This window comes from Chanodichthys erythropterus, chromosome 2 (genome assembly GCF_024489055.1).
Source record: "Chanodichthys erythropterus isolate Z2021 chromosome 2, ASM2448905v1, whole genome shotgun sequence".
Taxonomy (NCBI): domain Eukaryota; kingdom Metazoa; phylum Chordata; class Actinopteri; order Cypriniformes; family Xenocyprididae; genus Chanodichthys; species Chanodichthys erythropterus.
This window is the reverse complement of record NC_090222.1, coordinates 40,288,044-40,315,044: the sequence shown is the minus strand read 5'-3', so window position 1 is coordinate 40,315,044 and position 27,001 is coordinate 40,288,044. Positions and strand designations below refer to the sequence as shown.

Below are 27,001 nucleotides of genomic sequence, written 5' to 3'. Positions count from 1 at the left end.
AAAAACTGACGGAGTTGACAAATACTGACGGAGTTGACACATAATGATGGAGTTGACACATAATGATGGAGTTGACAAATACTGACAGAATTGACAAATACTGATAGAGTTGACAAATACTGACTGAGTTGACAAAAACTGACGGAGTTGACAAATATTGATGGTGTTGACAAATACTGACACATACTGATGGAGTTGACACATATATAATGAAGAAGTTGACAAATACTGACAGAGTTGACACATAATGATGGAGTTGACGAATACTGACAGAATTGACAAATACTGACAGAGTTGACAAAAACTGACGGAGTTGACAAATACTGACAGTGTTGACAAAAACTGATGGAGTTGACACATAATGATGGAGTTGACAAATACTGACAGAATTGACAAATACTGATAGAGTTGACAAATACTGACGGAGTTGACAAAAACTGACGGAGTTGACAAATACTGACGGAGTTGACACATAATAATGGAGTTGACAAATACTGACGGAGTTGACAAAAACTGACGGAGTTGACAAATACTGACGGAGTTGACAAAAACTGATGGAGTTGACAAATATTGACGGTGTTGACAAATACTGACACATACTGATGGAGTTGACACATATATAATGAAGAAGTTGACAAATACTGACAGGGTTGACAAATACTGACAGTGTTGACAAAAACTGATGGAGTTGACACATAATGATGGAGTTGACAAATACTGACAGAATTGACAAATACTGATAGAGTTGACAAATACTGACACATACTGATGGAGTTGACACATATATAAAGAAGAAGTTGACAAATACTGACAGAGTTGACACATAATGATGGAGTTGACGAATACTGACAGAATTGACAAATACTGACAGTTGACAAAAACTGACGGAGTTGACAAATACTGACAGTGTTGACAAAAACTGATGGAGTTGACACATAATGATGGAGTTGACAAATACTGATAGAGTTGACAAATACTGACGGAGTTGACAAAAACTGACGGAGTTGACAAAAACTGACGGAGTTGACAAATACTGACGGAGTTGACACATAATGATGGAGTTGACAAATACTGACAGAATTGACAAATACTGATAGAGTTGACAAAAACTGACAGTGTTGACACATACTGACAGTGTTGACAAAAACTGACGGAGTTGACAAAAACTGACAGTGTTGACAAAAACTGACGGAGTTGACAAAAACTGACGGAGTTGACAAAAACTGACGGAGTTGACAAATACTGACGGAGTTGACAAAAACTGACGGAGTTGACAAATATTGATGGTGTTGACAAATACTGATAGAGTTGACAAATACTGACGGAGTTGACAAATACTGACGGAGTTGACAAATATTGACGGTGTTGACAAAAACTGACGGAGTTGACAAAAACTGACGGAGTTGACAAAAACTGACGGAGTTGACAAATACTGACGGAGCTGACAAAAACTGACGGAGTTGACAAATACTGACGGAGTTGACAAAAACTGATGGAGTTGACAAATATTGATGGTGTTGACAAATACTGATAGAGTTGACAAATACTGACGGAGTTGACAAAAACTGATGGAGTTGACAAATATTGACGGTGTTGACAAAAACTGACGGAGTTGACAAAAACTGACGGAGTTGACAAAAACTGACGGAGTTGACAAAAACTGACGGAGTTGACAAAAACTGACGGAGTTGACAAATACTGACGGAGCTGACAAAAACTGACGGAGTTGACAAATACTGACGGAGTTGACAAAAACTGACGGAGTTGACAAATATTGATGGTGTTGACAAATACTGATAGAGTTGACAAATACTGACGGAGTTGACAAAAACTGATGGAGTTGACAAATATTGACGGTGTTGACAAAAACTGACGGAGTTGACAAATAATGACGGAGTTGACAAAAACTGACGGAGTTGACAAATACTGACGGAGCTGACAAAAACTGACGGAGTTGACAAATACTGACGGAGTTGACAAAAACTGATGGAGTTGACAAATATTGACGGTGTTGACAAATACTGATAGAGTTGACAAATACTGACGGAGTTGACAAAAACTGACGGAGTTGACAAATACTGACAGAGTTGACACATAATGATGGAGTTGACAAATACTGACAGAATTGACACATAATGATGGAGTTGACAAATACTGACAGAATTGACAAATACTGATAGAGTTGACAAATACTGACGGAGTTGACAAAAACTGACGGAGTTGACAAATACTGACGGAGTTGACAAAAACTGATGGAGTTGACAAATATTGACGGTGTTGACAAATACTGACACATACTGATGGAGTTGACACATATATAATGAAGAAGTTGACAAATACTGACAGAGTTGACACATAATGATGGAGTTGACGAATACTGACAGAATTGACAAATACTGACAGAGTTGACAAAAACTGACGGAGTTGACAAATACTGACGGAGTTGACACATAATGATGGAGTTGACACATAATGATGGAGTTGACAAATACTGACAGAATTGACAAATACTGATAGAGTTGACAAATACTGACTGAGTTGACAAAAACTGACGGAGTTGACAAATATTGATGGTGTTGACAAATACTGACACATACTGATGGAGTTGACACATATATAATGAAGAAGTTGACAAATACTGACAGAGTTGACACATAATGATGGAGTTGACGAATACTGACAGAATTGACAAATACTGACAGAGTTGACAAAAACTGACGGAGTTGACAAATACTGACAGTGTTGACAAAAACTGATGGAGTTGACACATAATGATGGAGTTGACAAATACTGACAGAATTGACAAATACTGATAGAGTTGACAAATACTGACGGAGTTGACAAAAACTGACGGAGTTGACAAATACTGACGGAGTTGACACATAATAATGGAGTTGACAAAAACTGACGGATTTGACAAAAACTGATGGATTTGACAAAAACTGATGGAGTTGACAAATATTGATGGTGTTGACAAATACTGATAGAGTTGACAAATACTGACGGAGTTGACAAATACTGACGGAGTTGACAAAAACTGACAGAGTTGACAAATACTGACGGAGTTGACACATAATGATGGAGTTGACAAATACTGACAGAATTGACAAATACTGATAGAGTTGACAAAAACTGACAGTGTTGACACATACTGACAGTGTTGACAAAAACTGACGGAGTTGACAAAAACTGACAGTGTTGACAAAAACTGACGGAGTTGACAAAAACTGACGGAGTTGACAAAAACTGACGGAGTTGACAAATACTGACGGAGTTGACAAAAACTGACGGAGTTGACAAATATTGATGGTGTTGACAAATACTGATAGAGTTGACAAATACTGACGGAGTTGACAAATACTGACGGAGTTGACAAAAACTGACGGAGTTGACAAATACTGACGGAGTTGACAAAAACTGACGGAGTTGACAAACACTGATAGAGTTGACAAAAACTGACGGAGTTGACAAAAACTGACAGAGTTGACAAATACTGACGGAGTTGACAAAAACTGACGGAGTTGACAAATACTGATAGAGTTGACAAAAACTGACGGAGTTGACAAATACTGACGGAGTTGACAAAAACTGACGGAGTTGACAAATACTGACGGAGTTGACAAAAACTGATGGAGTTGACAAATATTGACGGTGTTGACAAATACTGACGGAGTTGACAAAAACTGACGGAGTTGACAAATACTGACAGAATTGACAAATACTGATAGAGTTGACAAAAACTGACGGAGTTGACAAAAACTGACGGAGTTGACAAATACTGACGGAGTTGACAAATACTGACGGAGTTGACAAATACTGACGGAGTTGACAAAAACTGACGGAGTTGACAAATACTGACGGAGTTGACAAAAACTGATGGAGTTGACAAATATTGACGGTGTTGACAAATACTGACACATACTGATGGAGTTGACACATATATAATGAAGAAGTTGACAAATACTGACAGAGTTGACACATAATGATGGAGTTGACGAATACTGACAGAATTGACAAATACTGACAGAGTTGACAAAAACTGACGGAGTTGACAAATACTGACGGAGTTGACACATAATGATGGAGTTGACGAATACTGACAGAATTGACAAATACTGACAGAATTGACAAATACTGACAGAGTTGACAAAAACTGACGGAGTTGACAAATACTGACGGAGTTGACACATAATGATGGAGTTGACGAATACTGACAGAATTGACAAATACTGACAGAGTTGACAAATACTGACGGAGTTGACAAATACTGACAGAGTTGACACATAATGACGGAGTTGACAAATACTGACGGAGTTGACAAATACTGACAGTGTTGACAAAAACTGATGGAGTTGACACATAATGATGGAGTTGACAAATACTGATAGAGTTGACAAATACTGACGGAGTTGACAAAAACTGACGGAGTTGACAAAAACTGACGGAGTTGACAAATACTGACGGAGTTGACACATAATGATGGAGTTGACAAATACTGACAGAATTGACAAATACTGATAGAGTTGACAAAAACTGACAGTGTTGACACATACTGACAGTGTTGACAAAAACTGACGGAGTTGACAAAAACTGACAGTGTTGACAAAAACTGACGGAGTTGACAAAAACTGACGGAGTTGACAAAAACTGACGGAGTTGACAAATACTGACGGAGTTGACAAAAACTGACGGAGTTGACAAATATTGATGGTGTTGACAAATACTGATAGAGTTGACAAATACTGACGGAGTTGACAAATACTGACGGAGTTGACAAAAACTGACGGAGTTGACAAATACTGACGGAGTTGACAAAAACTGACGGAGTTGACAAATACTGATAGAGTTGACAAAAACTGACGGAGTTGACAAATACTGATAGAGTTGACAAATACTGACGGAGTTGACAAAAACTGACGGAGTTGACAAATACTGATAGAGTTGACAAAAACTGACGGAGTTGACAAATACTGATAGAGTTGACAAAAACTGACGGAGTTGACAAATACTGACGGAGTTGACAAAAACTGACGGAGTTGACAAATACTGACGGAGTTGACAAAAACTGATGGAGTTGACAAATATTGACGGTGTTGACAAATACTGATAGAGTTGACAAAAACTGACAGTGTTGACACATACTGACAGTGTTGACAAAAACTGACGGAGTTGACAAAAACTGACAGTGTTGACACATACTGATGGAGTTGACAAAAACTGACAGTGTTGACACATACTGACAGTGTTGACAAAAACTGATGGATTTGACAAAAACTGATGGAGTTGACAAAAACTGATGGAGTTGACAAATATTGATGGTGTTGACAAATACTGATAGAGTTGACAAATACTGACGGAGTTGACAAATACTGACGGAGTTGACAAATACTGACGGAGTTGACAAAAACTGACGGAGTTGACAAATACTGATAGAGTTGACAAAAACTGACGGAGTTGACAAATACTGACGGAGTTGACAAAAACTGACTGAGTTGACAAATACTGACGGAGTTGACAAAAACTGATGGAGTTGACAAATATTGACGGTGTTGACAAATACTGACGGAGTTGACAAAAACTGACGGAGTTGACAAATACTGACAGAGTTGACACATAATGATGGAGTTGACAAATACTGACAGAATTGACAAATACTGATAGAGTTGACAAAAACTGACGGAGTTGACAAAAACTGACGGAGTTGACAAATACTGACGGAGTTGACAAATACTGACGGAGTTGACAAATACTGACGGAGTTGACAAAAACTGACGGAGTTGACAAATACTGACGGAGTTGACAAAAACTGATGGAGTTGACAAATATTGACGGTGTTGACAAATACTGACACATACTGATGGAGTTGACACATATATAATGAAGAAGTTGACAAATACTGACAGAGTTGACACATAATGATGGAGTTGACGAATACTGACAGAATTGACAAATACTGACAGAGTTGACAAAAACTGACGGAGTTGACAAATACTGACGGAGTTGACACATAATGATGGAGTTGACGAATACTGACAGAATTGACAAATACTGACAGAGTTGACAAATACTGACGGAGTTGACAAATACTGACAGAGTTGACACATAATGACGGAGTTGACAAATACTGACGGAGTTGACAAATACTGACAGAGTTGACACATAATGACGGAGTTGACAAATACTGACGGAGTTGACAAATACTGACGGAGTTGACAAAAACTGACGGAGTTGACAAATACTGACGGTGTTGACAAATATTGACGGTGTTGACAAATACTGACACATACTGATGGAGTTGACAAATACTGAGGGAGTTGACACATAATGATGGAGTTGACAAATACTGAGGGAGTTGACAAATATTGACGGTGTTGACACAATGATGGAGTGGACAAATACTGATGGAGGTGACACATATATAATGAAGGAGTTGTGAGTACAGTGGTTCAATATTAATATTATAAAGCCACGAGAATATTTTTGGTGTGCCAAAAAAACAAAATAACAACTTATTTAGTGATGGCCGATTTCAAAACACTGCTTCAGGAAGCTTCGGAGCGTTATGAATCTTTTATGTCGAATCATGATTCGGATCGCGTGTCAAACTACTGAAATCATGTGACTTTGGCGATCCGAACCGCTGATTCGACACAAAAGATTCATAACGCTCCGAAGCTTCCTGAAGCAGTGTTTTGAAATCGGCCATCACTAAATAAGTCGTTATTTTGTTTTTTTGGAGCACCAAAAATATTCTTGTTGCTTTATAATATTAATATTGAACCACTGTACTCACATGAACTGATTTAAATATGTTTTTAGTACATTAATGAATCTTGAGAGAGGAAATGTCATTGCTGGCTATGTCTCACTGAGCCATCGGATTTCATCAAAAATATCTTAATTTGTGTTCTGAAGATGAACGAAGGTCTTACGGGTGAGTAATAAATAACAGAATTTTCATTTTTGGGTGAACTAACCCTTTAAAACGAATGTCCTGAGTATCTTTAGATGTAACTTTTTAAGTATTTTATTTTGATTAATTTATTTATTTTTAACATTTGTGTGTAGGACATGTTTTGTCCCTTATCTCATCCTCTGTTCATTCACATTTAAGTATTTTGCAGACGCTCCAAAGCATTCAACTGCAGTGCACTCACATTCACACAAAGAGAGACTGACTTCCTGCAGCTCATTGTCATTTAGTAACACAACACCGCCCCCTGCCAACCGCACAGCGCGCTGTCATTGGGCTCCACGACAGCCTCTTCCTGCCAATCACCACCCAATCCCCTCCCACCGGCATCCTCCCCGCAGCCCCTTCCTGTCAATCACCAGCCAAGCCCCTCCCACCTCCAAATTTTGACTGTAAACATCCCGCCGAGAGCGCGCGCCATCTTTGTCGGATTCAATGAGAGGAAACGGTTGCTAACTTCTCTCCGCAGGAGGGAGAGAACAGCGTAGCCGCGATCAACACGGATAAAATATTTTGAATGGTAACGTTATGTTCTTAAAAACGTGTATTATCGCGGATTAATGTGCGTGTGGAGTCTAATATACGAGCGGGAGAATTTAATTTGACGCTTGCGCGCTGTTGCTAATCAACAGTTGGCTAATGCTAATGGCTAACGATAGCTTGAGAATAACTAGGCTTTGCAAGCTTTATGAAATTATAAATACAGTCGATTTGTAACGTCTAATCATTGTATGTGAGCAAGAAAAATACGATGTATCATTTGGAATTTAAAATCGATTTATGTATGGGTTATTTTAAAGCTAAGTAGCTCAGCTTGCTAATCAACAACTTAGCCGAACGCTTGTGTGGAAATTTGCGCAACTTTTGCATCGTAAATAAACGCATTTTTCTGTGTTTTTCGTGTATTAGAGCTTTTTTGAATACTTGAATGGGATTATGCGGCGTTTTGGTGTTGTGTTTTAGCTAGCTTTCTTCATGTTTTAATGTTGGTGTAAAGGCGGGCAATGCTTCAAATGCTATTTATTCAATAACTCAGACTAAGTGTGCAATACTTACAGCAAATATAAAGCTCTGTTATGTTATCTTGCCTAAGATTGGCTGGTTGTAGATTAATCTGCATAAGAAATCATTCTGGTTACCTTTTAGATGTTCACTTACATGACTTTATCATAGTCTGGTTTTGAATGAATATTCTTGTCTCCTTCCAGGTGTAGCAGAAAGCTCTCAGAGCTTTGACCAGACACCAGGGCAATGTTTTACGCCCACTTCGTCCTCAGTAAACGTGGGCCGCTGGCCAAGATCTGGCTGGCGGCCCATTGGGACAAAAAACTGACCAAAGCGCATGTCTTTGAATGCAACCTGGAAAGCAGCGTGGAAAGCATCATTTCACCAAAGGTTCGTCTTTAGCCCTGCGTGTTGTTTGCTTTTGAATGGTGTGTGTTCGTGCATATGGTAATTCTGTTTTTGTTACTCTGTTAGGTGAAAATGGCTCTGCGTACGTCTGGCCATCTTCTCCTGGGCGTGGTGAGGATCTACCACAGAAAAGCCAAATATCTCCTGGCTGATTGTAATGAAGCCTTCATCAAGATCAAAATGGCTTTCCGCCCAGGTATTGAATCTGGAATCATTCGTTTCGAAGCCACCTTGGTTTGCCTGTCTGTATTTACCATAATGCACTGTGTGTTTGCAGGTGTCGTTGATCTGCCAGAAGACAACCGTGAGGCGGCGTACAACGCCATCACTTTACCAGAGGAGTTCCATGATTTTGACCAGCCTCTTCCTGATCTGGAGTAAGAGACACTTGTTGTTATCTTGTTGTGCACATTAATCTATCGCTCCATTGCATTATCAACATACAGTGAATTACTCAAAACACTTATTACAACTAAGTTAACAAATACATACGGATCTTATGCCTTTTCGGGGGATGCTTAATGAATGGACAGACTTTAAATCTGCAGAATAACTCTGAAGAACTGCGTGCTCTCATTACCTGTATTAACGCTCCATAGACTAGAACACCCGTCAAAATAAGAGTCCCACCTAGAGATCTCATACATATTTAAGTTTGCAAAAAACATCAAAATGTATACAAAGACAAATTAGAAGTATAATGTCTATTACAATAAAGGATTAATATGCATGTAATTTATACAGTGAAGAATATGCGGTGCTATTTTACATGTTTACTTTATTTCTGTACCTGAAAACCTTTAAATCAACCTATAAATCACTGTTTCATAGGTATCTTTGTTTTGTTGTCTTTATGTAGGCCTGCTGAATGCTAAATGGATCCAATCCATGTTCATTAAAAATTATTTGATGATGCAGCAATAAACCTGCTAGTATATTTTAATGCAGGTGTTTTGAACTTTGCTTATTTAAAACATGATCAAAATACTATCTATTTTGATGACAACATTTCAAATAAGAGAGGAAAGTGACATATCTGTATAGGCCAATAAATGTTTAATACAGGGGTGATAGCGTTCCGGCACCACGCCGGATTTCCGGCGTAGGCTACTGTGGCTGCGGGAAAGAAAAAAAAAAATGATCTGGTTATATTGGTCTACTGCGGCGTTTTAGTGCCATGTTAAAAAAATAATAAAAATAATAATAATAATAAAAAAGATTGTCTAATGTTTATTTGATGTCTGTTTTTAAAAGCACGGAAGAGAATATGTGCTGTTCTGTTAGACATCGTTTCAGCTATTAAAATAGTTCCGTTTTGTATGTATGGCAGTGATTTCGTTTCTGTTTTTATTAATTAAGTTGTAATGGGAAGATTTTTTATTCGTCAGATATAAATAAGGTATAGGCGCATATCCATTGGTTTGTGCGGAGAGTGGAAGCTTGCACAATGCAATACAGAGGCGCCAGAGCCGTCACTTGCACTTTTTTTATCCAGTGGAAACGAATTATCCTCAAAACAATACATGCCTTACCGACATCAAATAGATGGAGAGATTTAAATTATTGCTTAACGAAATAAAACAAATCAAACCAAAAACTCTTTCATTATATCTGTAAAGATGCATTTCTCGCGTCAAAGTGGAGATTTCTATTAAGGATCTTGCGTCACTGATTTAGAATACACTAGTTTATTCATAAATAATTCAAATATCCCCTTACCCTCCGACACATTCATTATGTACAAGGAATACAAGTTGATGTAGAGTAATATAAATTTAAAATACATCGTTTTAATAAATACAAATCAGCAAAACTGTTTCAAGTGATAGGCATTATTCAATTAAAAGTATCAATGAATAAAACATTATGTTGACCAGGTGGATTATTCATTGAAATCATGGAGAATGACATTTAGTTTTATTTTCATCATGAATGACAGCGCACCGTGTATTTACAGACAAACGAAATCTGCAGAAGTCTCTTTACTGCGGAACTGAACTTAATAAAACAGAAACGAAATCAATGTGTCATACATACAAAACGGAACTGTTTTAATAGCTGAAACGATATCTAAACGTTTTGCTATGTTCTGTCTATGCAAACAGAACAGCAGTAGGCTACATAGGCTAATAAATCAAGCGCGTCATCGTCACAACCATAGCCTTGTTTCCACACGGAATAAAGTATTTTATTCTCGGAACATTTCGACTTTATTCTCCGACTTAATTTTTATTAATATTATTATTATTTTTTGCAGAGGTTAGATATTTCGACTTTATTCTCTGAATATTCCGACTTTAATCTCGGAGTTTCGACTTTAATCTCGGAAACTTAGATTTTTTTTTATTAATTTTTTTTTTTTTAACATGGCACTATATGTCGTCGTATTGATCTGTCATTTAGATCTGAGATGCGCAGGTCAGAGAGCAGCTTTAACGCTCAACGACTCATGAGCCAATCAGAAGTAGTTAAGGGGCGAGCCTCGTGTCTTTGTCAAATAGATTGATACAGGTTAAGGCAATGCTCCATGCGCGAAGGTGTTTACAATTGTGTCTCATATTTCTCAACTCAAAACGTAAGTCATGGCTATGTTTATGAAGCCAGGGGAAGACATTAAAGACATTGATAAAAGCATAAAGAATAAATGGCGCTGGGCTTGGATTGAGGATGTGGGTAGCGACGGAAAGCCCTATTATTGCCACTTACTGACCTGTCTTGGTATGACTGTAGCATCTGCAGCATTTACTTCCAGTGATTGTACTAAGATGGGCTAATAAGGTCAATGTAGGCACTGAACATATTGAGAAGAAAATGCTGTGTTTTCTTGAATAATACCGAGGGCATAATGCAAATATGAAAATATCTAAAAAAGAGCCACTTGTCAATAATGATGATCAGGGTTATACATACTTAGGCTGTTTATATATTTGGGCCCAGGGGCCAACAAGTTGTGTTAAAAGTGCGTCGCATACATAGTACCCTCTCGGGGGGCAAGGAAAAAAAGTTCAGGCTCAGGAATTTTTTTCACTATCAGCCCTGTTAATATCAGCCCCCAAAAATCATATTGGTACATCTTTAATTGTTAGTTATATTTAGTGCTGTCAAAAATCGCATGCGATAAATGTTTTTTTAGTTTAACACAGTATCCGTTTTTTCCATCATAATTTGGCTAGCGTTACCTTATATGATTACTCTTATTCACGCAAATGCTTTTAAACCATTCAAGCGCCACAAGACTGTCTGTGAATGTCGTGTCATGAAAGACACGCCCCAGTGTCGAGTTCTCTTTCGCACTTGAACAAACAATAACACACAGAATTATGCAAAAATGCCCGTTTTGTTGAGTATCCTCATACAAGCGGTCTTAAATTAGTTAAATAACATCTTAAATGAACTTGTGAGAAAATGAGACGCGCATCAATGTAATGTTCATTGAAGCACAAAGGAAATCTGTAGCTTTTATAAGGATGCATCTATATTAAATGTATCATTTATGCAGTGAAGACTGTTTGAAAACTGTATTCAGTTTCTGTATATTTCCTACATGTTAGACAGGTAAATGTCATTTATTATAATGGGTTTATGTGAAGATTTTTATAATATTTTTTATAAGCCTAATTGTAAATTGGTAGCTTTTAGTTATACTGTAATATTTAATGTAGATTATTAATTATAATTATATAATAAATATAATTAATGCAGACGTCAATATCGGTGATACTGACCTTCATTCATAAAAAGATGCCATTAACAAATATTTAAGATATACTGTCTTTAAGTTGTTTCTACGTTAATTTGGAGAGTAACTGTGAAATTATTACAATGTAAAAATATTAACTTATGATGTTTTCAATCACAATTACAGAAAAAATGTGCACTTAATTAGTTAATTTTTTAAAAATCGATTGACAGCACTTGTTCTATTAAATAATATCCTGGCTCTTCCAAGCTTTTTAATGGGATTGACCCCCTGGAGCCGTATGGATTACTTTTATTATGGATGGATGCACTTTTTAGAGCTTCAAAAACTCGGGCACTATTCACTCCCATTATAAACCTGGGAAGAACCAGACTATTATTTAATAACTCCATATTGTGTTCGGCTGAAAGAAGAAAGTCATATACACCTATGATGGCTTGAGGGAGAGTAATAATGATGGGATCATTTTCATGTTTGTGTGAACTGTCCATCAATGTGATAATTTTGCTTGATATAAAACTACACAACTCTTCTGGATTTTTAGTTAAGCTTCAGCGATAAATTACTCCTCCTGGATGTGACTTTTTGCATTTGTGATTTATAAACTTAATTTTTTTTCCCTCAGTGATATAGATGTAGCGCAGCAGTTCACCCTGAACCAGAGTCGTGTTGAGGAGATCACCATGAGGGAGGAAGTAGGAAACATCAGCCTCATGACCGACAATGACTTTGGTAAAAACTCATATGCTGTTGTTCACATTTGAGTCACGAGTTCTATGTACTCCATAACTTAATGCTCGCAATGTCATACCAGGTGACTTTGGCATGGATGATCGTGAGATGATGAGGGAGGAGAATGCTTTTGAGGTGGACATCATCCATGGATCCTCTACCACCACCCTGCTTCTGGAACCTGAGCCTGGTCCCGCTCACCTCCCGGACAAACCCACTAACCTCGACTACGACGACTTTGGGGACACCAACCTGGAGAACAGCGATGGAGGAATTCTGAGTGAGCTCTAGTTGATTTGACCTGTGTGATGGTCATGTGATGATACCGTGATGCTGAACTCTGTGTTTGTGCTCAATTTCAGTGGATAAGATTCTGAGCAATGAAGATGGTGGTGGTATATTTGATGATCCTCCAGCTATCACTGACAGCGTGATGATGCCTCAAGACCATGGCGACGATGAAGACGACTTTGATAATTTTTCTCGTGAGTAAATCCTAGAAAAATTGCCTCGATTAACCTTATTTTGCAACTCAGAAGATGTTTTCTGTGAATGTGTGTGAATTTCTGATTCATTATTTGCTATAGTAAATAACAAAATGCAGTAAATGTTTAAATAATGCAGCATTAGCATAACGGACAGTTTTTGTACAGATAAAATGACTGGAAGCGGATGAGACGCATTCAAGTCACAAATGAGCACGTTGCTATATTTAAAAATAAGGTGAATAAAATAACTATAACAAATGTGGAAAATTGAGACCTATTTGAATTTTCCCAGAAATGTATAAATTTATAATTTTTGTTTTACCCAGGGCATAAAAATGGTCTATACATGTGACAAACAACAAATGTGTGATTTTCAAGTAATTTTTATTTATTGAAATTCATTGTAATTACAAAGGCTACCATAAAATTTAATTACATAATAATATTATGCATTATTATGCATTGTAAATTATGCACAATTACAGCGTTTAAATGGTAAAATTCTCTTTGTTTTGTCATATAGTGTTTCTCAGTGAATGGGACACAAATTTTACTGATACTAGTAAAATCTATATATTGAATAATGTCAAATAATTTTCCTGTGGGAGTATCCCAGCCATAGACTACAATAATTTACTATGAATTATAGGGCCCTATGAAATACGTTTTATTTTTTCCCAAATTCTGTTTTTTTTTCCGTTTTAATTTTTCTTGATTTTTGTTTTTCCTTTTTTTTTTTTTTTTTTCATTTTAATGGTTAAATTAAATTTTAGTAATCAAAAAGCATGTCTAATTAATTGAAATAATGAATATTGTCCAATTTACCAACAATTTATTAAATGTTTAACAAACAAATTCAAACATTTTTTAGGGCCCTATATGTTTTATTTTTTTCCCCTCAAATTGTATTTTCTGGATTCCATTTTAATGGTTTAAGTACATTTTAAAAATTAAAAAGCATGTCTAATCAATGTAGTTCTTAAAAACAACAATATTTATGAATTACAAATATATTTTTATGAAATGTTTTTTTTTTTTTTTTTCATAAATTCTGGAATCAAATGAACTGCTTTTAATTCATTCAAAATTTGACAAATTCCGTGACATTCTGCATTATATACTAAATTCTATTTTTATTACTGGTTTCCGCGATTCCGTCCTTAGAATTAAATAGAAATCAAATTACAAACAATTTGTGTAACCAAAATACCAATAATGCCCAGAAGGAAAGAAATAACTTGGCGTGCAACTTTTTTTTTTTAATAATTTTATAATTATTACAGTTTTTTCCAATTGCTAACACACAATTTTTCAAACTAGTCTGGTTTTATCAAAACACTTAACACAATTCACAAAACCACACACCCAAACTGCAAAATACCTCATATATCCTGCAAAATGAAGCACTGCAACCGAAACTACACATAACATTATCAAAATCAAACTTTTGCATGAAATGGCACACACTTCATTCATATTACCAGATTTTTGCCTAACCACCTACACACTGTTGGGCAGAATGAAAAGCACCCCCATCTTTAGTATGCTTTGCCATAATACTAAAATATGTATCAGATTGTTCACATGCACAGAAATATTTGCAGATACACACACATGCTGTTGCAACATTTTTATTTTTTTTCCTTCACTACAGTAAACAAGTCAGTACAACATAAGCACAGCATATATATTTATATATAATATATATATATATTTATCCCTCATGTAAATGGGACTGAACAAAAATATTCTTACAAAAAAAGTAAACTGAAAAAGAAAATTTCTGGAAAAAAAAATATTACAGTAAAAAAAACAAAAAACAAAAAAAGGCAAGAAAAATAATTAGGCAGCATCTTGCCGCACAGCCGGGTCTGGCCACAACGCCTCGTCAACATCACAGGCAATATCTTCCCTTGCCAGACATCGAGGGAAGAAGCGCCTTGTGTGCCTTATCCATCCCTGAATTGCACCCACATCAATCTCATCACATGCCTCTTCCATGGCCTGCACAAGAGGCATGCGCACAAAGGGCTGCCGGTCGTATACCTTCCACCGCCATGCCGAAAAGAATTCTTCTATGGGGTTCAGAAATGGTGAGTATGGTGGGAGGTATTGCACGAGAAATGTTGGGTGGTCAGCAAACCAGTTTTGGACTGGGGCTGCACGATGAAAGCTCACGTTGTCCCATACTACAACGTACCGGTTTCTTTGATGGTCTGCATCATTCATACGCTCTGGTGGTATGAGAATGTTGTGAAGTCTGTCCAGAAATGTGAGAATATGGGCTGTGTTGTATGGTCCAAGTTTGGCATGACGGTGGAGGACACCATGCATATTGGAGATGGCAGCGCATATTGTGATGTTCCCACCACGTTGGCCAGGAACATCTATAATGGCTCTGTGGCCAATGAGGTTTCTCCCTCTTCTTCTGGTCTTTGCTAGGTTGAACCCAGCCTCATCTATAAAGATGAACTCATGTGGGATTGCATGAGCATCCATTTCCAGTACTCCCTGAAAACAAAGAACAAAAATCACTCAATATGGTGTTATCCAGTACACTGGGAAACAATGTTGTGTGTAGTGTACTGCAGTCAATATAGTACTTACATCCACATATGCTCGTCTGAACTCTTTGTTTCTTTGAGAGTTTCTCTCAAACGGCACCTTATAAAGTTGTTTCATTCTGATTTGGTTTCGCTTGAGAATGCGAGCCAATGTGGACAGACTAACTCGTTGAATGTTGTTGAATAAGGTGTTGTCTTGGATGATGTGGCTTTGAATTTCTCGTAATCTGATTCATTATTTTCCAAAACCAAGTTTACAATGACAGCTTCCTGTACCCCGGTGAACATTTGGCACCTTCCTCCACCATGGTGTCGTCTCTCAGTCCTTTAGAAAAAATAAAATAAAAATATATATAGGGCTTGGACAATGCAGCCTAAATATTTTCCCCCACAGTAGAGTACATTGTACAGGAAACTTGTACAGTTCATGAATGGCTGATGTCATACACTAAGTAAACAGGTGTCACCCAACTGATACACTATGACATGGGGTATACTACATGTGTACTACATGAAATTTTGGTTACATACCTGTTCTCCAGTCTAAAGGTCCGGATGACAGAGGCGACAGTAAAACGGCTCAAGTTTGGCTGCACTCTCTGTCCAGCCTCATGCATTGTCAACCCATGGTTGATGACATGATCTACTAAGGTTGCTCTGATTTCATTTGAAAGTGTTTGTCTTCTTTGGCCATGAACTCCTCTACCTGCTCTACCCCTACCTCTCACTCTTCCTCCCCCTCTTATTCTCAACCTCCCTCTTCCTCTTCCTCTTCCTCTCTCTGCAATGTCTTCCATTGTTGTTGTAAAAAAAAAAAGGTTCTCACCTGTGGTCTTTTCATAGTGCTTACATCCTGATTGAAGTGTTAACAATTAACCACTGAGGTGTTTGGCCAGGTGGCACATGTAATTGGCCAATTAGCTCATGTAGTGTCATTTTGAATGGCAGTGTTTTGAAATGGCAAACATGTGACTTTATGTCAGATTGTTGTGTCTTATGCAGAGAACTGTATTTAGTGAATTTAAAAAGTGCTATTTTGAAATGCAAAATGTGTGTAAAACAGAAAAGGTGTTTAGACTTTTGGAGACTTGAGAAGAAGTTTTGCTCTCTGTGTGTCAGTTTAAATAATTGTGCTGTGCATGTCATTTTAGTGTGTTAGCAATTGGAAAAAACTGTAACAAGCCCAAAACGAAATGTCTATACTATTGTGGGCCGAGGCTTCAGATGAGAGGGAGAGAATATGCATTCCTTCAACCGTCTCTAAAACATTATATGAAGGCCATACAGTAGACATTATCATAATTAATCAACTCTAGTTAATTAGCAATGTAAAACTTGATCTTTTCTATGATGTGATATTTCTTGTTTCAAATGTCAAGTCAAAATCGGTAGGAATTGCATTTTTAAACAATGTATGAGCACAAAGCCATTGACCCTCATGACACTTCTGCATTATTTCAGCTCCTGGCGGTCCTGACAGTCCAGAATCTGGCCCAGTGGAGCCTCTTCCCAACACCACAGACCAGACAGAGCAGACCACTCTGGTGCCCAATGAAGACGAAGCTTTCGCTCTCGAGCCCATCGACATTACTGGTACAAGATGAACGATAAATTCACACTTAAATCTCAGCCTCATGGCTTGTTTACACAATCAATATTAATTGTGAATGTTGTGCCTGAATGTCCTCAGTGAAAGAAACCAAGGCTAAGAGAAAGAGGAAGCTCATCGTCGACAGCCTGAAGGAGTTGGACAGCAAGACTATCCGTGCCCAGTTGAGCGATTACTCCGATATCGTCACCACACTGGATTTGGCTCCTCCTACTAAGAAGCTGATGATGTGGAAGGAGACTGGAGGCGTGGAGAAGCTGTTCTCATTGCCTGCTCAGCCCCTCTGGAATGGACGTCTGCTGAAGGTGATGGCTTGATCTTGTGTCGCTTTAACATCAGTATGCTAAAGCCCAGGGCTGAAATCATAGGAAATGTGTCTGTTGTAGATGTTTACTCGCTGCTTGACTCCACTGGTGCCTGATGAGCTGAGGAAAAGGAGGAAGGGCGGAGAGGCTGACAGCCTGGAGGACTTCCTGAAGGAGCTGGAGAACCCAGAAGTGCCCAGAGAGGAGGCGCTGGGTCACAGGAGTGATGTGATTGGTAAGCATGGCTACAAAAACACAACTACTGTAAAAAAGAACTGGAAATTAAAATATATAGCTTCCTTTTAAATTTTATGATGGGGTGCTCTCGCACCAGCACGATCGTATTTGGGAGGCGGTGGCATCTGAAAGGATAGGTGTAATAGTCATTTAAAAGCATTGAATTTGTGCCCTACAGATCAGACCATCATGGAGGAGCCCAGTATGCTGCAGGCGTCCTCTGTGGAGGGCAGCAGAACCGCTCTTGACGAGTCCATGATGCCGCCTCCGTCTCGCCAGCGTGGAATGAAGCGCAAATCGCTCGAGAAAGATGCAGTGCTGCCTGTAAGTCAACCAGATAATCATGTCTGCTGGTAAAGGTTTTGAAAGTGAGTGTAAATGTGCACAATTGTCATTCCAGCAAATGGGAGTGTTGGATCAGACGCTTCAGCCCGTGGATCAGTCGGTCCTTTCCCATCAGCTCGACATGCCCCAGGTGGATCTTCCTCCTGAGGACATCACCAACCTCTCTAGACTGGTGCCAGAGTTTGACCTGTTAGATGACAAGAACAAGGAGAAGGACAAGGACGACAGTGACGAAGAGGTGAGGCATTCGCCATTTATTTTGACTGCGATTAGAGCTGTATGATTCTGGGTAAATTAAGAATTAGGATTTTTTTTGTTTGTTTAAAATAGAGATCACGATTCTGAACTAAACAAAATAACATCTAAATATGATTTTTTTTATTTTAAGTGAATGATTCAATGACTCACTCATAAAGACTTCCCTTGAATCAGCATTTTTGAACAAATCTTTTGAATAAATGATTCAATGACTCTCATTAAAGGCTTGTTCGAAATGCAACAGCGCTGCGCAGACCGATCATCATATGACATCAAAGTACCGTGAGAGTGATTGGAGAGCATATGACTCTTTATGCTTTTGAATCGCTCTCGCGGTACTTTGATGTCATATGATGATCGGTCTTGCGCAGCGCTGATGCATCTTGAACAAGCCTATTGAAACAAGTGAGGTCTTTACGAGTGAGTCATTGAATCATTCATTCAAGAGATTTGTTCAAAAACGCTGATTCATCCAGTAATGAAACAAGTGAGGTCTTTATGAGTGAGTCATTGAATCATTCATTCAAGAGATTTGTTCAAAAACGCTGATTCATCCAGTAATGAAACAAGTGAAGTCTTTGAGTGAGTCATTGAATCATTCATTCAAGAGATTTGTTCAAAAACGCTAATTCATCCAGTAATGAAACAAGTGAAGTCTTTACGAGAGAGTCATTGAATCATTCATTCAAGAGATTTGTTCAAAAACACTGATTCATCCAGTAATGAAACTAGTGAAGTCTTTAAGAGTGAGTCATTGAATCATTCATTCAAGAGATTTGTTCAAAAATGCTGATTCATCCAGTAATGAAACAAGTGAAGTCTTTATGAGTGAGTCATTGAATCATTCATTCAAGAGATTCGTTCAAAAACATTGATTCACCCAGTAATGAAACAAGTGAAGTCTTTACGAGTGAGTCATTGAATCATTCATTCAAGAGATTTGTTCAAAAACACTGATTCATCCAGTAATGAAACAAGTGAGGTCTTTATGAGTGAGTCATTGAATCATTCATTCAAGAGATTTGTTCAAAAATGCTGATTCATCCAGTAATGAAACAAGTATTTATGAGTGAGTCATTGAATCATTCTTTCAAGTGATTTGTTCAAAAACGCTGATTCATACAGAAATGAAATGAGTCTTTGAGTGAATCATTGAATCATTCTTTCAAGTGATTTGTTCAAAAACGCTGATTCATCCAGAAATGAAACAAGTCTTTACGAGTGAGTCATTGAATCATTAATTCAAAAGATTTGTTCAAAAATGCTGATTCATCCTGTAATGAAACAAGTGAAGTCTTTATGAGTGAGTCATTGAATCATTCATTCAAGAGATTTGTTCATAAACACTGATTCATCCAGTAATGAAACAAGTGAAGTCTTTACAAGTGAGTCATTGAATCATTCATTCAAGAGATTTGTTCAAAAATGCTGATTCATCCAGTAATGAAACAAGTGAAGTCTTTACAAGTGAGTCATTGAATCATTCATTCAAGAGATTTGTTCAAAAATGCTGATTCATCCAGTAATGAAACAAGTGAAGTCTTTACAAGTGAGTCATTGAATCATTCATTCAAGAGATTTGTTCATAAACACTGATTCATCCAGTAATGAAACAAGTCTTTATGAGTGATCGCCATCTTTAACCGATGCACCACCAATGTTCATTTTACTGATAATTGTTCAATTTGTTTTAAACAGGGTGAAGAGGGACAAGGAGGAGACCAGGATCAAGAGGAGAGAAGGTGGAACAAGAGAACTCAGCAGATGCTTCATGGCCTTCAGGTTTGTATTTGCACCATATATGTTCACACCTGACCTGAGAAAGACGTTCAAAACATAATTTTGTTCTGTGCTTTGACAGCGTGTGGTGGCTAAAACCGGAGCCCAGTCCATCAGCCTGCTCGAGCTGTGCAGAAACAACAACAAGAAACAGGCTGCGGCCAAGTTTTACAGCTTCCTGGTGCTGAAGAAACAGCAGGCCATCGAGCTGACGCAGACAGAGCCGTACAGTGACATCGTCGCCACACCCGGACCGCGGTTCCACATTGTATAGAAGCATACCCTCTATTTTTTTTTTTTTTTTTTTTTAGTAGTTGTATTTAACAGTTTTGTTTTGCTACTGTTGCTTTTGTATCTGTTTGTGTCCTTTGGGGCCAATTTAAAGGTTTCGAGTCAAACCCAATAGATCATGAAGACATTGTACCCTCATAGTAAGGTGTTATATGCTAGTGCATGTTGGACCTCCATCTTGTCAAACCATTGGGATCTTTCAGTTTCACTACTTGTTTTCCCATCGTTCTGTTTTAATTTTCCTCCATAAGCTTTATCTCAGTAAGTTTTACATTTGTAGTAGAGTTAGTTAAGTGTACATTTTAACTTTTTAATAATGTCACAATTGAGAGACAAAGGTTTATTTTTGGAAACCCAAGTGGATTTAATGACACAACAGTTCAATGTTTTGTATCTCTCTTTTAATGGCAATTATGATTATTAAAGGTTTCTTAAACTCCTACATACAATTGGAATTTTTATGCACTTGTGATTAAATTTTGATATGGATTGAAAAAAAAATTCTCCTAAGTTCCTCTCATTTTACCTGGTTATTTAATTAATGGATGTGTGGTGCCATTATTATATATTTTATATATATACACTAAAATTATGTATTATATTTTTAGTTTATCTTTTATATATATATATATATATATATATATATATATATATATATATATATATATATATATATATATATATATATATATATATATATATATATACACACACGTATATCTACATATATACTCATACACACTACCAGTCAAAAGTTTGGAAACATAACCATTTTTAATGTTTTGAAAGAAATCTCTTCTGCTTATCAAAAATACAGACAAAAAAACTAAATATTGTGAAATATTATTATAATTTAAAATTATGGTTTTCTATTTTAATATACTTTTAAAATATAATTTATTTCTGTGATCAAAGCTGAATTTTCAGCATCATTACTCCAGTCTTCAGTGTCACATGATCCTTCAGAAATCATTCTGATATGCTGATTTGATGCTCAATTATTATCAAAGTTGGAAACAGTTGTGCTGCTGAATATTTTTTTGGAAACTGATACTGTTTTTCAGGATTCATTGATGAATAAAGGGTTAAAAAGAACAGCATTTATTCAAAATGGAAATATTTTCCAACAAAAATCACTTCTTTTTTAAATTTTCTATCACTTTTTATCAATTTTACACATCCTTGCTGAAAAAAATTATTAATTTCTTCCAAAAAAACAAACAAAAAACAAACTTTTGAACGGTAGTGTATGTTGTTACAAAATATTTAATTTAAATGCTGCTCTTTTTTTAAACTTTTTTTATTCATCAAAGAATCCTGAAAAAAAGTATCAAGCTATAAAAAAATATTAAGCAGCACAACATTTGTAATAAATCATATCAGAATGATTTCTGAAGGATCATGTGACACTGAAGACTGGAGTATCGATGCTGAAAATTCAGCTTTGATCACAGGAATAAATTACATTTTAAAGTATATTAAAATAGAAATCGATTATTTTCAATTGTAATAATATTTCACAATATAACTGTTTTTATTTTCAGTATTTTTGATCAAATAAATGCAGCCTTGGTGAGCAGAAGAGACTTCTTTCCAAAACATTAAAAATAGTAATGCTTTCAAACTCCATATATATATATATATATATATATATATATATATATATATATATATATATATATATATATATATATATACACACATTTTCATGTAATATATTTAAGTAAAAAATATTTATATATTATATAAATATTTATTTATTTATACATACATGAATATATTTATTAAATATATAAAAAATATATACATGTATGTGTGTGTATATCTATCTATCTATCTATATTATCATATATATATATATATATATATATATATATATATATATATATATATATATATATATATATATATATATATATATATATATATATATATATATATATATATATAATACCAGTACAAGACTCATAAGATCGAATTTGCGTCATGGGTAAAATAATGTCAGTGATTTTGCCATTTTAGCATTTTTAAAGGGACAGTAACCTTTTAATTTTGAAAAACAGTATGCTAATTTTGTATGAATTTAGAGTACCAGGACAACCTCCAGACATTCTGCATACAGCAGATCATACTGTGTGGAATAATACTATATCCCATAATGCAATGTTCTACTAAAATAATTATTTGACCAGACTTTTCTTACACATGCAAAAAACAAACAAACAAACAAACAAACAAACAAACAAAAACACTAAAAACATTTTTAATTTTTAATGATGATAACTGGTTTGACATCAATGTAACATACTACCATTTCAAACGTGTATTGTTGCGTAGTGTAGTGTTTCACATACTAATAAAAATAGTAGTATGCCTAGTACTCGTTAACATTGTGAACAGAGCCATTGCGCTGTGTGTGTTCAGTCAACTTCTTGCTTAAAATAATCACAATGCAGTATTTTTGAGAATGAAATGATGAGAATCGTACATATAGGCCGATAAATCGCGACTCTTATTTTGACGAGGCTTTTGTTGTGAAGTCTTCGCACAGGAAGTGGTCGGATCTTTCCGGAAGAACCTTCTTACACGTGTGCGCCCGCTTCCTCTTCATCTGAAAATGGCCAGCCGCAAAGAATCAGTCGTTTCGGCGTCCAGTCCGCTGGATTCCCCCGTGAAACAGATCCAGATCGACGGACTGGTGAGTGAACTGAGCCGCGGAGAGATTCCTGTGTGTGTGTGTGTGTGTGTGTGTGTGTGTGTGTGTGTGTGTGTGTGTGTGTGTGTGTGTGTGTGTGTGTGTGTGTGTGTGTGTGTGTGTGTGTAGCTCAGCTTCATCAGGAGGAAGTACCATAGTAAAACTGTGTTATTAGTTTTGTACACATGCACTATGGCACACCAGGGTTTTCAACATGATATTACCCGAAATAGTGGTTGTTCCTGTTACCGTCACTATACCATGGTAGTTTGAGATATACTATGGTACTGAAGTTAATATGGTCTCTCTGGCCTTATAAAGACTACTATGGGTGCTTTACAGTAAATTAATATAAGTAAGTTACCATGGTATATTTCAAAGTATACATCTCTTATGTAGTTTGATGTTTTTGTCTTTGTAAATCATGACAATACTACTGTTGAAAAGTTTTGGGTTTGTAAGATATGTTATATAATAGCCTATGTAATATTTTATTATAATTCTCTTTTATATACAACAACCCAAAATACAATTAAAGGGTTAGTTCACCCAAAAATGAAAATTTCTGTCATCAATTACTTACTCTCATGCCGTTCCACATCCTAGTTCATCGTCAGAACACAAATTAAGATATTTTTGATGAAATCCGATGGCTCAGTGAGGCCTGCATAGCCAGCAATGACTTTTCCTTTCTTAAGATCCATTAATGTACTAAAACATATTTAAATCAGGTCATGTGAGTACAGTGGTTCAATATTAATATTATAAAGCCACGAGAATATTTTTGGTGCGCCAAAAAAACAAAATAACGACTTATTTAGTGATGGCCGATTTCAAAACACTGCTTCAGGAAGCTTCGGAGCGTTATGAATCAGTGTGTCGAATCCGTAGTTCGGAGCGCCAAAGTCACGTGATTTCAGCCGTTTGACACGCGATCTGAATCATGATTCGACACACTGATTCATAACGCTCCGAAGCTTCCTGAAGCAGTGTTTTGAAATCGGCCATCACTATATAAGTCGTTATTTTGTTTTTTTGGCGCACCAAAAATATTCTCATCGCTTTATAATATTAATATTGAACCACTGTACTCACATGAACTGATTTAAATATGTTTTTAGTGCATTAATGGATCTTGAGAGAGGAAATGTCATTGCTGGCTATGCAGAGCCATCGGATTTCATAAAAAACATCTTAATTTGTGTTCTGAAGATGAATGAAGGTCTTACGGGTGTAGAACGACATGAGGGAGAGTAATAAATGACATTATTTTCATTTTTGGGTGAACTAACCCTTTAAAACTAAAATAAATAAATAAATAAACATCGGTAATAAATTAATAATCATAATGAATAATTTTTTAAAAATTTAAAAGAATATTTTTCTTTTATGTAATACGTATACTAAGATTGTTTTAAAAAATAATTTCTATTTTTATTAACAACACAAAATACAGCGTTCCCTTCCCAACACACAATAAAGGGGAATATATATTTTTTAATTTATCTTATTAATTTTTATATATATCATACTATCATTCAAAAGTTTGGGGTCAATAAGATATATTTATTTTAAGTCTCTTCTGCTCATCAAGGCTGCATTTATTTGATCCAGAAGACAGTAAAAATTGTGAAATATTATTATAATGTAAATCAGCTGTTTTCTATGTGAATATATAGTAAAGTGTAATTTATTCCTGTGATCAAAACTGAATTTTCAGCATCATTACTCCAGTCTTCAGTGTCACATGATCCTTCAGAAATCATTCTAATATGATTTGATGCTCAAGAAACATTTATGATTATTATCAATGTTAAAAACAGTTTATATTTTTGTGAAAACCGTGATATATTTTATTTTTCAGGATTCTTTGATGAATAGAAAGTTCAAAATAACAGCATTTATTTAAAATAGAAATGTTTTGACTTATAATTGCTTGAAATGTTCTGATGATGAATATGATCAGCTCTAATGTGAATGAAAACTAACATGAGTCAGAACCGCTGAAGCTTCTTTACAGTGCGAAGGTTGTTTAATGCACTTTTCCAGCGTCCTTCATCGGTTTTCTCTTGTTATTTCTGCCACTGCTGGTCTCGTTTTCTTCATCTTTAGGTGTTGTTCAGTATTTCCTGCAGTGTTTTTCCGAATCATTCAGCACTATTAGCTTGCGTTTCTTTATACGGACCAGTGATTTCTGTCAGATAAGAGCTGGAGTTTGTAGTTCAGCATTTGTTCGTCTGAAGAGCTCGTCTGTGTCTGTGGATGATGCAGTGCATTCTACATCGCTGCCAAAAGAGGGCGAAGTCGTCTCAAGAAAAAGCGCTTTCTGTCATTATATGGTTGCTGTTACTGCATTTCGGACATTGGTTGACCTTCATAGGACAGTACTTTCATCTTTCCAATTAGCATTTATCTAATGTTACAGTTGTGTCTCAGTATTGTTCTTCCATGAGCACAAACAAAGATATTAGGAAGACGGTTAGAGCTGCTCTTTTACATTTAATAAGCATAAGCATGTTCTCCAAAAAAGCATGTATTTGATCTGATCTGCTGTATTTGAAGTCTTCTGAAGACATGAATTCCCTCTGTGAGGGAACGGACTGAAATTCATTATCCAAATTGCTCTTTTTCAATCTCAACCGGAGTTCTTAAATCTAATATTTGCACTTGTTAAATTAAAAAAAAACAATATGACTGTGTTATCGACACCCTGTGCCATTGGTTCTTGTGTCACATGACATGCAAATGAGATCATCTGCACATAATGTCAGGGAGTTTTGGTAGTAATAAAACGTTATTTGTAATGCACCTTTCTCATACTCAGTCAATATTGATGATAATTTTAATTTTGAGTGAACTTTTCCTTTAATGTTTGCTCAGAATTATGGTCATGTCTTTATCCTATTTTAATCTAAATTTAGCAGTTTTGATAATGTTATATTAACATTTCAGTTGTTGTTTTTGGGTTAAGGTTTTTATTAACAACGACACAAAATACAATTAGCCTACAACTTTCCCTCCCCAACATATTTATTTATTTATTTATTTATTTATTTACATGTTGGTAGGCTAATTGTATTTGTTTATATTATTAATTATTTTTTATATTTTTTTTTTATATTTTATTGTTTTATTATATTATGATAATTATTAATAAGTTATTTTTTATTAAATATTTGTAATGTATTACTTATTTTTGTTATAATGTTGACATTGTCATCCTGGAGAAAAATAAAAAAGAGAAATATATATAATATATATATATATATATATATATATATATATATATATATATATATATATATATATATATAAAACATATTAATTAATAATAATTATGATTAATAAATGTTATTTTTAGTGTATGTATATATATGTATATATATATATATGTGTAAATAAATAATAATAACATATATAATAACATATTAATTAATAATTGTTAATGTTATTTTTAGTGTGTATATATATATATATATATATATATAAATTAATAATAATTATTATATAATAAAATAACATAAAAATAAGTTAGTTTATTTATTTATTACTACTTTTTATGTTATTTTATTATTTTTATTATTATATAATAATAATAATAATAATAATTAT

General features: G+C 35.6%; 2 protein-coding genes across 2 annotated transcripts in view; both read left to right on the top strand.

Annotated features, from left to right (window-relative positions):
- The first annotated feature begins 7,374 nt into the window (after positions 1-7,374).
- Positions 7,375-21,178, top strand: rad21a (RAD21 cohesin complex component a). The gene is made up of 14 exons (XM_067412391.1): positions 7,375-7,493; positions 8,182-8,368; positions 8,453-8,582; positions 8,664-8,763; positions 12,712-12,818; positions 12,901-13,098; positions 13,181-13,303; positions 17,332-17,463; positions 17,561-17,784; positions 17,866-18,019; positions 18,200-18,345; positions 18,422-18,604; positions 20,323-20,406; positions 20,486-21,178. The coding sequence occupies exons 2-14, from the start codon at positions 8,225-8,227 to the stop codon at positions 20,675-20,677; spliced, it is 1,917 nt and encodes a 638-aa protein (XP_067268492.1). The 5' UTR covers positions 7,375-7,493; positions 8,182-8,224; the 3' UTR covers positions 20,678-21,178.
- A 2,085-nt stretch (positions 21,179-23,263) lies between these two features.
- The window catches only part of eif3ha (eukaryotic translation initiation factor 3, subunit H, a), a 65,654-nt gene continuing 61,916 nt past the window's right edge, over positions 23,264-27,001 (top strand). Inside the window, exon 1 of the mRNA XM_067398074.1 lies at positions 23,264-23,392. Within this exon, the coding sequence (XP_067254175.1) occupies positions 23,312-23,392 (81 nt within the window). The 5' untranslated portion in view covers positions 23,264-23,311. The remainder of the gene's footprint in view (positions 23,393-27,001) is intronic.

What these genes read in the sequence shown, in the direction of transcription:
- rad21a (XM_067412391.1), top strand. Translation starts at nt 8,225, where the DNA reads ATGTTTTACGCCCACTTCGTCCTCAGTAAACGTGGGCCGCTGGCCAAG. An exon ending in CAAAATGGCTTTCCGCCCAG is followed by an intron (nt 8,583 to 8,663) that starts GTATTGAATCTG and finishes GTGTGTTTGCAG; the next exon opens with GTGTCGTTGATCTGCCAGAA. An exon ending in AGATGCTTCATGGCCTTCAG is followed by an intron (nt 20,407 to 20,485) that starts GTTTGTATTTGC and finishes GTGCTTTGACAG; the next exon opens with CGTGTGGTGGCTAAAACCGG.